The sequence below is a fragment of the Branchiostoma lanceolatum genome, chromosome 15, assembly GCF_035083965.1.
Source record: "Branchiostoma lanceolatum isolate klBraLanc5 chromosome 15, klBraLanc5.hap2, whole genome shotgun sequence".
NCBI classification, from domain to species: Eukaryota; Metazoa; Chordata; class Leptocardii; order Amphioxiformes; family Branchiostomatidae; genus Branchiostoma; species Branchiostoma lanceolatum.
The window spans coordinates 16,881,053-16,894,438 of NC_089736.1; the positions used below are offsets into that span (position 1 = coordinate 16,881,053).

The following is a 13,386-nucleotide window of genomic DNA, read 5'->3' on the forward strand; positions in this document are numbered from 1 at the left end:
CTAACTTTTGTCAGGCCTTGTCAGGCACATTGTGTTAAGCCATAGGCTGAGGTTGTATAATCTAATTAATCAGAAATTAAAGGGTCACCTGGGGAATTCAGTAGAATACAGACTTACAACGTTTCAAACAGACACTAAGGTCAACAATTTGAGCTCTGCCCCTTATAGCTTCAGGCTCTATCAAAACAATGTCATCCGACCTATTCAAACAACCGGTTTTTCACAATATTTGTCGACGCCACAGTTAATTCCACTCCCTAACGGCATTGGTTTGCAAATTTCATACTAACAACATTGCCCCCAAAACATAGTTGTTCGCCAACTAAATCCAAAACGTTTCCATAAAGACAACAATTACGTGTCTCCTTACACACAATTTTGTCAGGCTTTAAGGTGCTGTCTGAAGTGACTTTTTTAGACCTTGATGGCCGACCATTCTGTTCACGTGATCTCTCGCGATAGTTGGAACAGAAAGATTACTGCAAACTGCAGTGGCCCGCACCTAGTTCGGTCTACTCCTGGTAAGGTACGTTAATCAAGTAATCATGGGGGAAAAGTTGGGGTCATTCAGGGCAAACGACAAACCTATTTAAAGACTCAAATGCACTTTTGGTACTTCGACTTCTTATTGAACGTTCAGAGCACCTGCCGAGTTCTACTTTTAGTAGGCTGAGGTACTTTTTCTCGGTCTTCTGTTCTTCTGTGGATATGTTGTTATGCTGTGTTGTTTAACACTTGGGTAAAGAATCCCCACACAACTAACGTACAATACTGTAAATGCATTAATGTTCGCCTGGATTTAATTACGCGGAAGGGAGAAAATGAAGCGTTCAGTTTGCGTTTAAGACAATTGTAGACAAGGGGGTAGGAGGGAAAAAATTGAGGTGGTTTATGTTCGGGGCGAAGAGCTTACCGCGAAACCCGCGAACATAAAATCTCCGCGAACATTTCCGCATTTACAGTAGTTGGGCAGCAATATGGCGGACCTATAATGGAGGTAATGATAGGTTCACGTAAACACTGTACCTACCAGATACACGTGTGCATACAAGGACGCAGAAAACTGTCAGAAATTACCAACATACTGCTTCAAAAGGACATCATGACTTAAAACGAATCGAATATATCCCTCCTGTTTGAAATATCAGAGCTAGAATTAGTTGACAGATACCGATCTAGATTTCACACAGATCGTTTCCTTGTGTGGCATTAGACGGTTGACGAGCTTTAAAGGTCAGGGATACTGGAGATAGGAGTTCGCGGAAATTTAGTCAAGATGGTCGTAAATACTCTTTTCCAGGTAACGTTGACGATCTCATGTACCACGAAAAACACAAGCTCTGCTGTTGCACGATAACTAAGTTAGAACTCAGGTGTGACGCCAAATACTTGAGATGCCAAATACGTGAGGGGTCAGGTACTAAGGCGCAATACAGGAGAATAGCAATTATTTTGCAGCGAAGATTGCTATGGCAACAGCCTTAAAGTTTATAAAAGCTAACATATGTTTTGTTAGTAGCCGGTTTGACAGCATTGTTAATGAAATAATTATTTAACGTTCTTTGTTCAAAGTTAGCTGAACTTGCTATTTAAAGTTGAATACTACAGATTTCAAAGTATTTCAAGGGGATCTTTCAAATGAGCCATATGCCTTCGTAGATTTTATTGGATTTAAAACTTGGACAGTCCATACATTTAGGAGTTCTAAAGATAATGATTTGCAGCGGGGGATTGTAGACCTCTGTGTGGACCGCAGCAGCAACTCAGTCGTAGGATCGCGATGTAAGCTTAAAGCCATCAGAAACGGATACAAGAGGTAAAAAATTCATATGTTCATGTCATTCTTTGGCTTGCAAAGCGTGCCAATAAAAAGGAAATCAGGGCCAGTGTCAGACCAGATCGTCACTTCTGATGATTGTACCACTACCTGTAGCACAGGTCGACACAGACATAGGACAACCCTTCTACAGGGTTATGTGTGGGTCACTGAAACTGTCAGGCTGACCCTCTCAATGAAAACGTCTCAGACTGAAGTTTGCCCGTCTATTCCGCAACTTAACTGTCTGTCCAGAACCTGTCATTTTAGTTATACCCGAGATGACCAAATGTGATCAAATCATAAAAAGATTTTTAAGTCATACACTTTTTGCTCTATTCTACACTGTACAAAATTTTTGACTTAAATATGGTATCATCAGAGCATAAAAATGATGAATCCTATTGTATTTACATGGCAGTATGACATAAGTGTTGTGTCACGTGGTCTTAGCTAGTCAGTATCCGCGATTAAACGTTTAAAGAAAATTAGTAGGAACTATTTTTTTAAACGTTAAATAGCAGATACTTTCTATCACTTCCATGAGCCATAGATTGTCAATCTGAAATTATCTTTTGAGAGCTGACACCTTCCAGCATCTGAATTGCGAGTTTATTTTGTCCGATTAAGTCGTAAAGACAGCTTACAAAGCCATTTGTCGGGTCATGACTGATTCGAAGGTGAGTTTTTAAGCTATCGATTGGTCAGTGTGATACTTGGATCGGAATTGGAAGGACTGGTGCTTTGTTACAATTCCAAGTATTCGGCCAAAGATATATGTTTGTCGGGTAAAGCTCATTAACTGATTGTCAAGACTTTTTCTGCGTTTTAATCTTATCAACCTAAAAGTATACCTGGGAAATACCAACCAAATTAGGAACTTAACCATAAGATAAGTCAGCAAATGAACAAGAACAAATGACCCCATGAATGACATATATTCTGTGTTTAATTAAATTTGGTATAACCCGGACAGGGTTCGAACCCGAGACCTTCGAAATGCAAGGCGACCACACCCAAAACCACTGAAGCACAGTGACTTACTCAGTGAAAGGCCTTGAAATGATTGAAGGTGTTTTTTGCATGCACTATAGCAACAATGAAATCATAAACCTTGCCATAATTATGATAATGATATTACATTTTTGGGACCAAGGCAACAGTTTTTTTCAAGAGCCGAAAGTTCAGAAAATGTGCAACTGCCAAGATATTCTAGTTCAAATTATTTCCCCGGGCTATTCTTATCCTCTTATAAAGTCATGTGGCACATCAATGAAACTTATCTAAAAAAGCCCCTCACAACCAACGTAAAATACCCCGTCTGCAGAAAGGGCGGGCCCCAAAATTAAGGAACTCAAAGAGTATAGCGTAAACATGTAGCTACTAGACTTACCTGTGAACGTTCAGGCGTGGAAAACTGTCGAAACGATGCAAAGTATTTTCCAAGACGACAACGCGACAAAAATCTGTTGCAACATTTACTAAATTTCCCTCCCCTTCGAAAGTTTTGAATTAGGAGTAGTCAATCTCTGCAGACAGCTGGCATTTTAACATTCGCCGTTTCCTTGTGTGACGTCAGGCGGTCGACGGGCGAGTTCTGGATGCCCTAAGGCCATTCTGCTTATGTCAGAGAGTAATCTGCAGTTGGTGTTTTTGATGCTAGAGGGCGTTTTTGTCCTACGTCTCCACAATACCTTCATGATTGGTAGAAAACAAAGTACATTATTATCCTAATAAATTTTTGAGAGGCAAGACACAGTATAGCGACTTTTCTAAACGTAAGGTACATGCTAGATGGTACACAATATGCTTTCAGGCAGCGGTTAAAATTAATTATATTGTGATAAACAACCGAGGGTCTTATTAGAAACTGATGTGATTGGAGAAAGGTCAGATACTACAAACTACGTGCTGGTGCATACCCGTACTTTTCAGCTATTGAATGTTATAAATCATAACAAATGTGTGGTAATCTCCAAGCAGATCTATCAATCGCAATGACAGTATTCAAAGGGCAAAAGCAGTATTATTGGCCATCAGGATCTGCAAGCACTCAAACAGGGAGGAGCATTTCTTGTCAAAAATGGTGACCTTAGTTGGGGAAAATTTCTTCATTTTTTTTTTATAATTAGCTACAATGGAATAATTGCTTCGGCCCTAGGTTACCACATGACCTCCACTCCGCGACCTTTGCGCACGGCACGTTCATTTCGGTGTTTCTGTTTTGACGATCGGGTCTGTTCTTTTCTCCTTCCTGACGTGAAAAATTTAACCCGTTTAATTTTAGTTTGCAGTAGTTTGTTTATATCTTGACTTGGGTTTTCTCTTTCGGAAAAGTGCTCAAATAAACATTTCCCTTCTTAGGCCAATCTTGTGTTGTTTCGATTCTTTAATATTGATAATTAACAGCAATATCAATATTGCCAGTGCTAAGGTTTTACGAGTGATCTATACCTTACATCTGGGGCAAACTCAGTGTGAGGCTCACGCCAAAGCCCACCATGTACCAATCAACACTTATGCCAAAGTAACTGAAACCATACCCAAGCTTCCTACAACCTGCAAGTGTAGATACTTTAGACAAATGAAACAAAATCGATGAATTACTAAGTGGTTTGATTCTAAATTTAGATGTAGATACAAAGTAGATAATAAGCCAATAGGAATACCTTTTTCCCGTTGGATCATCTCTTTTCGGGACACTTTCGGCCTTAAGCACTCAAAATGATTACAGTTTCATAATGACAAAGTTTATTGCCCGTAGGTTAATTGTTTTTTTCCAGGGAACGTCTATTCTTATGTCAAATATACGTTTACCCAAAAGGGATTGATAAAAATATAAAATAAAATTATTGCGGTACGTCAATGTTTCAGGGTTATAAGTGAGCTTGGCAGAACCAGGTCTGGGTTTAAACCTGCGACATATAAACTTAAAGGCAAACACCCTTTTAAAACACCATTGCTGCAGCAATATAACCACTTCATAATGAGAGGCCTTTTAGGCCATAACATGATAGTGGCAAAGTTACATATCAATACATAAGGCCAAAAGTAGAAAAATCAGAAATTGAAAAAAAATGGTATCACAAGTATCACAGTTGTTAATTAGCAACGTTTTTCTTGGAGTTAAACGTTCAGGGAAATTGCTAAGCTTTATTTTTGGTTCAAATTATCCGTTTAATGTAACAGAAGTAATTATTGTTGTAAAGCATTGTAACTGATATTGAATGGGCCCCACAATGAACGTGAAATACTCCGTCTGCAAAAAATGATAGATTTCGATTAATTTCAAGAATTTAAAGCACACTATTTCCATAATTCAAAGCTCACTAACTCGTCGATTCTCTCCAATTCGCCAGAACATTCGTAGAAATTCATCCCCATGAAAGCCAGTTCGTAAACCCCTACTCAGGCTGAATGGGAAATATCTGTAATTAAAGGCACATATTGTGACTTTACAATTGATTACTTCAATCATCAGGAGAGAATCCGTCAACACGGCGCTAGTTACAAATGTCGATTAAGTTCTGTACTATGACGGACTTATATAAAACAAGCGAGGACTTGACTTTAGGGTATTGTATGTAGCGAGGTATAGTTCAGACTTTTAGGGCTCAGCCTACCTTTAAATGACATCCACATACAATGCTGCTTGCAATTATTTGAGTCGTACTTTCTTTGCCGCTAAGAATATGATACAGGAAAGTGAATTAGAGTCTGAATATCGTTATTATAATTACACGGTTTTTAGGGAAAGATTGTGAGTGGTCAAACTGTAGTTCTGATCGGTACATTCTTTAGGAAATCTAACTTCGAATTTTGCTTTTGCTATATAAGCAATAAATGTTAAGTTGATATTATATAACTATAACGTCGGTTTTTGTGTTTTTTCGTAACTTGGTATATGCGTTAAATGGATCCACCTTAAATATGTGAACATCAAAATAAATGTTAGGAATCTAACGGTAAATAACGGTAGATGCATATTTGTTGACACGAACTCTTTATATATGGGTAAATAAGGCAAGTCAAACATTACCAGCCTTGCAATGCCACGCTTTATCGTTGGTAGCTGTCGGTAGATATCATGCGGTAACGACTTAACGAGGAATAGCACAAAGCTTATACGGATGAGGCATAAGTGTGATCGCTAATGTTCCGTCAGTAGACAATGGCAGAGCGCCCTCTGGCGGCTTAAAGGTGAAGTTCTGCAGGAGACTGGAGAAGAGCAGAAACAGTTCCATCTTGGCGAGCTGCTCTCCGGGGCACACACGCCGCCCTAAAAAAATAGAAATCTCCACATAGTCAATTAAGAACAAACTTTTAGTTCTAATGAAATGTGCCAAATGCAACAGAAGGTAGGGATGTCTATGTAGTTCAACTGGTAGCCTTCAAACAGTTGCGCTCCTAATTCCAATTAGTTGGTAAATGGGAGACACGATTTTTGTGTGGTAGATAGTTCATGCCACAGAAAGTAAGTTCTGTGAATTTCGGCCCCCTAGCGGCTTGTTTAAAACTGCAGTGGGTGTTTTTGTTTTGACATTCGGACATGAATAACTTGAGAAGGGGTCGACAGATCGTCATGATGCTTGGTATGTAGAGAGCTCAGATGGTGCTTCACATGTTTATTGTAAAGATTTATTGTATTCATATATATTGACTGTACCATTTCATCATCACTTTCAATTTACAACACTGCAATATTGGACCTTTGTGGCCCATATAATATCAACATAATCATATTTTTTCATGACCAGTTATAACATATATCAGCACACTCCACACATATACTAGTCCTGTACCACCAAATGATTTTTAACCCATCTAGACTAGATTATTCACTCCCTGCAATCAAATTTACAGGGGGTGATAAGCACGTTAATATTAATCATTCTCCGTAATAAGCCTTGATTATTTGGCGAAGATAATGTGTTCGTGGAACTTAAGTCATTAGTTTCTTTGTTATCTCTATCCGTCATTTGTATTTTCTGTATTTTATGAGCAGAGGACCATTAAAAGCAGATATGCTTCTTGTCTAGTGCTCGATAAATGTATGTGAATAAAATAATAAAAAGTTAAAATAAATTAACAAAATGCCCGCCCCGTGTTCGAGGAGGTGCCTCAGACACATTACAATGCTAACAACCCCTCCCCGGGAAAACATACCCTGCTACTGAAACAGCAAGAAAACATATGACCTATATTCCGTTGTGCAATACGGGGTTGACCACAACAACAATCATAAAAGCAGTGGTTGATTGTTTTAAGCTATTTGTAACCTACCCCCTGAGAACAGCATGAAAGAATCCGGCTTGTTGATGACGCGTCCTTGTGCGTCCAGAAACCTGCCGGGGTCAAACCTGTCCGGATCCGGCCAGTAAGCAGGGTCCACGTGTAGGGAGTACAAGTTCATCAGGACCTAGAACAGAAATAAGTCACGTTTCCCGTCGGCTAGGCAGACAAATCACACGACCCCTATTCTGAACCTAATGATTCCTTCCCTGTTGCCCTTTGACCCTTCGTTCTTACCCCCTGCAAACTCATTCGTGGCTTCTCCTTCCATCGGTACGGTCACATTCGTGGCGGTGAGCTCATTACCCTAATTGTGTGTATGTTGTCTGTGAAACAGACGGGAAACTTAGTTCTCTTCGGAGCTTGCGAAGAAGAGAAGTAAATATCCATGGAAAAACCTACCACAATTCTATTAGAAGATAAAATGTGGTTGCAGAGCTGTATTCAAATTCGGGCATACGATATTGAAGAAAAAAAGTTCGGCTTAGTGCTAAAAATATCAAACTAAAAACCATTGTTCTGACGATTGCCAAGAGACGTCTGACCAGATGAGAAATTTGATCAATTGTACCTGGCGGATATCTATCCTTTATCAGCGTATGGATCGATAAGTTATGCAAAATGCCCTCTTCTAGTATTTTTGAGAAAATGCTACAATATCGTGTGCTTATCAATGAATGAATAGGAACTTCAAATCGGTATGATTAATAAGGAAATAGCACAATAGTCTGGTGAAAAACGATGACCCTTATACTTGCGACTAGTGGTGAGTACCTAAACGTAACATCAGGTACAGGTACCGGTACAGAGGTTTAGCTACAGGTCCGGACCTGTACCTGTACCTGGACAATTTAAAAAAATTAACATGTGTTTTACTGAACTTCTTCAATAATGAAGGAAACATAATTAAACTGTTTACATACTTGTCAGTATCTTTATTCGAAGAACATAACTAGGTTTCCTATTGCCAAACTCCCTTGGCCTTGCTATCAAAACTCCCGGTCTGCCTGAATGATCTGTTGCATATTAATTGCGCTGTTCCAAAGTGTCACTTTGGTCACGTTTAGCGTTGCATAAAGCAATGAGGTCAGGAGATCAGTCACAAAATAAGAACGTACTCGGTGTAAATTTATATCGGTACAGCACCGGTACTTCATGATCCGGTATTTTGGACCTGTACCGAATCAATTTTTACAGTACAGGACCGGTACACAGTACCGGCCCGCATCACTACTTGCGACACATCAAAGTTGAATGGAGGATGGTATGGATTTTTTTTAAATAATAGTTTACTGAAAAATAATTGAAACTCCATAGTTGTGACATGCAAACTTTTGTCAACACGTAATTATGCAGATTGGGACATTGCTATTTGGAAAAACAATCTACGTAAATGGCAGAACAATGCAGGGCTACTATTGAATCCTGCCACTCTGTACATTGTCTGATTGTGACGAATAAAATCATTATTATCATAATTGCCGGTGGAGGTTTTGGTGTCGTGAAACTTTATTTTATCTCCCTTTTTTTCAGTCCGATATATGCAATTGCTAAACCAAACACACAGGATTAAAGTGTACTTTAAGATAACTGTGTACGTGTGGTATTAATTATAAGGACTTACTTGGGTTCCAGCCGGAATGTCGAAGTCGGCAACTTTGACCTGTTGTGTTGTAGCATGGGGTACAGCTAGAGCAAGCACCGCCCGGACACGCTGTACTTCCATCACGGTAGCCTCCGTGTAGGGCAGCTGGGAACGCTGGGACAGGCTGGGCAGGGTACCTCCAACCACGGCATCAAGCTCCGTTTGCACCTGCGTTGTTGAAATGTTAATTAATTATGTATAACTAGCTGTACCTGAGGACTCTACCCTTTTATAAAGCACAAAAAGTTACAAACGTACCTTATTCTGGACGTCTGGGTTCAGGGCCATGTACAGAAGGCCCCATCGGAGAGTATTTGTGATTGTGTCGATTCCACCAAAGAAGAGTTCTTGAACAAAATACACCACATTGTCTTCTGTGAGGTTGTCCAACTTGTCATGTCTGTCCACTTCAACCAGGCAGAAATCGATGAAGTCTCGCGGATTCTCACGGTCAAAGTCGCGACGATGGTGAGATATCTCTTCCCTTATGAACTTCAGAATCTTCTCGTTGTCCTCGAGCGTGGCATTGTAATATTTATTCACTGGGAAAAAAAAAATTGGTCGGGTGATACCTTTGTAGTCAAAAGAATGTACACAGAATCTCTCCTTCGTGGTGTATCTCTATGTTAAAAGAATGATTTTTGAAGGAATCAAGTATGTTCGTGTCAAGTTATTTATTTTTACTTCGGTCAACTATGTCTCAGTTGTCCCTCCGACACATATTGTATGGTTCAAAGACTTATCTACTAGTCTTGTCATTGATACCCATCCGTCTACGATAGTACATTCATGACAAACGCTGCTCATGCGACATAAAATTTCATTGACAAAATAGTGTTTGATATCGGCTGGAAAATATCGGCAAATTTTGTTGACCTACAAATGTACGATTATTGCAAATAATAATACTAATAGACAAAGAAAAACGCAAAAAAAAATGATATCCCGATGGCATTAATATTTTGGACCACAATTGAAAAAAAGTTATTTTGTCTAGCTTCATAAAAATCTATATTATGGAATATAAAAGGTACAACACTAACCATATGGAACAAATCGGAGGATTGGGAATATACTGATGATTTGCCCGGCTGTAATGTTCACCAAGACCCCAACCATCGCTTCTGACAGCTCTCTGAACCTCTCATCTCCATAGTCAAAGCGATTGCCGAAGACTATGGAGAAAATAACGTTTGCTACCGTGGTTCTTAATTCTTCCTCCACTTTGAATGGCTTTCCTCCATACTCTGCAATCTGAGGGGTGAAAACGCACGATAGTTTTGGTAACTTGAAAAAACATCCCGGGCAAAACGCTTCGTAATTAAATCTACTCTAAAAATCAGATTTATTTGATGGAAGAATGATATTGGGTATCATTTTAATGATTTTACAGCATATACATGCTTTAATTCCAATACACAAGTGTGGTTGAATAAAGAGTTGTGTTGTTCCAGTTATGGTAGGAGGCTGATACTGCACATTCATAGAACAACATAACAGGATGGTGAATGAATAATCCCCGTGACCATCTTAGAACGTATCCCCCTGAAAATCTGAGCCCTAATTGAGATATTAGATATTCGATGTTCGATTTTAAAGTTACCCATAGAGTAATAAAAAAGAAGAATTGGCATATTCATCCTGTATATAGCTTACTGAACTATACCCATCCACCTCTCTTATAAGTATATCTCATCAGGAAAGAAACTCCAATTTCAATAAACTCTAACATTTCCAGCTTTCTTAATGTATGAACATGATAAAATATTACAGAGGTCCTCTACTTCTTACCTTGCCACACATACACATTGCTTCTTCTTGAATCTTGTCTTCGATGCCACCCTTTCCGACTTTCACGCCCAAGGTCTTTAAGACACTAGTGGAGAATTTCTTCTTTTGTTTGAAACCCTGTCCCCATCGGGCAGTTACAACACCTTGTATGTTTTGCAAGAAAGTAAACAAATGAGCGAAGTTTAGAAAATTACTGAAAATTAAGTCAAGGGCTCTAAGTTAGATGTTGGCTTTATGACGCCATTGCCCTAAGGTGTTTCAAGTATGCCAATTTTTGACAAAAAGACTGCTACCACGGCGGTAGGTTGGAAATTTAAGCCCTAATTATAAGTCCCAATGAGCATTTGTCAATACGCGGCCGTAAGCAAAAAACAATTGCAAAAATTTTCGACTACGTTGTAATACCCACATTCCACTTGACGGCGGTCTCGCCGCACTCTCGCTGCGACCTATAGCGCAGTGCACGTGAGAGCGCCAAATTCCCCCAAAATGTGCCCAAATGGAATCTCTCCGGCGACATTTGCGCGCTCTTTGCGCAGTCAAAAAAGTGTTTGAAACTCTCATGCTCATGGCGCGCATGGCGCTCTCTGCGCGCTCCCAAGGTGACGTTAGCGCGCTCTTGGCGCACGCCCCGCGCTCTGGCTAATTTGAGGTCGCAGAGAGAGCGCGGTGAGAGCGCCGTCCTAGCTTATATAGTGGAATGTGGCTCTTAGCGGTGACGCAGATTCAGCGTATGAGCGACTAATTCAGCGCACTGCTGCTTATCCTAGTATTCAATCCAAACGCTTTTTGCTAGAGTCCAAGTACCATGTTTGGGGAAGGGGTAGTCCTCACCATAGCAGGAGTGGGTAATTGCTTCAGGTATAAACAAGCCTTGAAAATTCCAAGGTCGCCAACAATGACGCCTATTCCTTTGTTAAATGTTGCAAGTCCACAAGAAAATCATACACTGCTGTTAAGAAAACGTTTTATATATGTATCAAAGAATTTTTTTCTGCTAGGCACAGAGGTGAAAAAGGGCCCGTTTAAGAATCAAACTGCGCATGCATAGATAAAGAAATGTGTTAACCGCCTCAAGGCATAAGACACCAGGGTTGTATTAGACTTGCTTAAAGTGCCTTTCCCAAGGGCACAATTTTGGGGCATATCAGTGGTAGTTGGAGGTTTTAACAAACTTAAGCACTTCTGGACATCTGTTTGAAAACCTACCGCCGTACATGCCTAGTTCGAGACAAGAAATGTTGGCAAGTCAGGGGCCCTCGCCTTTGACCTGCACAGACACACTCGAATGGATCGGTGAATGGTTGTATTTGGCCTCCGTGTTTATGTCAATAATTTTACTTTACTTCCAAATGCATACAACTTGGCGGCCTGAATCTGAATAAAGTATAGTAATGCAGCAAGACAGTATGACTTACATACAAGAGGCTGGACTCAAGTTGTCATATCCATTCGCTGAATACAAGCGTGTAAGAAAACTTTAACCCTGAAAGCAAATACAGATTTATTTACCTTTCCCAAAAGCAGTAACGGTGTCAAATATGTAGCTCGGTGGCCTGGAGGCGAACAGCTCTGACCTATCCACGAGTGCGTCCTTCACTGCCATGTAGCCGTTCAGAACCACCACATCTTCCATCCCCAACCTGACGGTGAAGACGTCCCCGTATTGCCGCCTCCATGCCGTCAGCTTGAGGTGAGGTGCTCGGCCCAAGGCGAAGAGGTGCCCGAAGACAGGCCACCATCCCGCAGGGTAAGGTGGAAGGTTCCTGTGACGTCTTAGAAACAGGCACGCCACAAGGAACGCCAGACAGAGCACCAGCAACGTCTGCAAATTCAAACGTGACAGCCCGAAAATCTCCAAAGATAGTGCGCTGTCCGCCATTTTCTGCTAGGAATGCTGTGTGCAAGTAGGGGTCAATTCAGGTCAGTGAAGCCGGTTCAGCAAGCTGTATGTAAGCACAGCTGACCTTGGAATGGGTAGTGCGTTTCAGGTGGTGCTGTTTAGGGGCACATATCTGGGCGATTGCTTCGGGCGTCCTTTGTTTTGGAACAAGGTCAATGATACTGTACCCTGACCCTATTTTTTTTTCACAAGGCAATTAGTGATTGCAGGCAATTAGAAATACCACGTGCATGGTTTAACATACAACATAGCTTAATGCACCAACGACATTGTACAAATCAAACGTAGTGCTCTATTGGCGAGACGTTAATAATAGGAGCATGTATGTGTAGTGTATTGTAGTATAATAGTTAACAATAGTCTACAATATCAAACCCTGGCATGATAACTGTTATCTTATTCTCCTCCATTGCCGCATACGATTTAATACCAAGAAAATCTTCCACAGGCCCATTCGAGTTACCGCGCTGACAAACAGACAGACAGACAGACACACACACACACATGCACACACACGCACACACACACAAACACACACACACACACACACAAACACACACACACACACACACATATACACACTAACGCTAATGATAAACGACAGTAATCAGGGGAAATCCATTGCCAATCCTAATTTCTGAGCTTGTCAAATACGTGAGAGGTAGTGCGCCAAAGCATGACACTTTTTGGGGGATTTAAGTATACATGAGAGATGTACTAAGTGAAAAACTTTCGTGGAACGTGGTACTTTTCAAGCATAAGTCTAACCCTAACCATCTATAACTCTAGCCCAAAACTCCTTTCCTAATCCATTATAACCCTAGCCATAATCGTAACCTTATCCTACCTGTGAAGCTTGCCCTGCCCCTATCGATCGCAGCGCTAACTCCACACAGGTGCTCCTCTCACGTATACTGGAATTCCCCCAAAAGTGCCATG

The 13,386-nt window shown here is 40.6% G+C and overlaps 1 protein-coding gene across 1 annotated transcript; it reads right to left on the minus strand.

Moving 5' to 3' along the window:
- Positions 1-4,999: 4,999 nt before the first annotated feature.
- On the minus strand, positions 5,000-12,457 carry LOC136420944 (cytochrome P450 2U1-like). The gene is made up of 7 exons (XM_066408089.1): positions 12,057-12,457; positions 10,545-10,687; positions 9,797-10,007; positions 9,012-9,295; positions 8,733-8,921; positions 7,100-7,235; positions 5,000-6,095 (listed from the first exon to the last, which is right to left on the minus strand). Exons 1-7 carry the CDS (start codon positions 12,424-12,426, stop codon positions 5,917-5,919), a joined length of 1,512 nt encoding a protein of 503 aa, XP_066264186.1. The 5' UTR covers positions 12,427-12,457; the 3' UTR covers positions 5,000-5,916.
- Between the last annotated feature and the right edge of the window lie 929 nt (positions 12,458-13,386).

Excerpts from the sequence above, each read along its gene's own strand:
- LOC136420944 (XM_066408089.1), bottom strand. The coding sequence starts at position 12,426 with ATGGCGGACAGCGCACTATCTTTGGAGATTTTCGGGCTGTCACGTTTG. Across the intron at positions 9,296-9,796 it reads CCTCCGATTTGTTCCATATG|TGAATAAATATTACAATGCC; the intron begins GTTAGTGTTGTA and ends TTTTTTTCCCAG. Across the intron at positions 6,096-7,099 it reads TTTCATGCTGTTCTCAGGGG|GGCGGCGTGTGTGCCCCGGA; the intron begins GTAGGTTACAAA and ends CTATTTTTTTAG.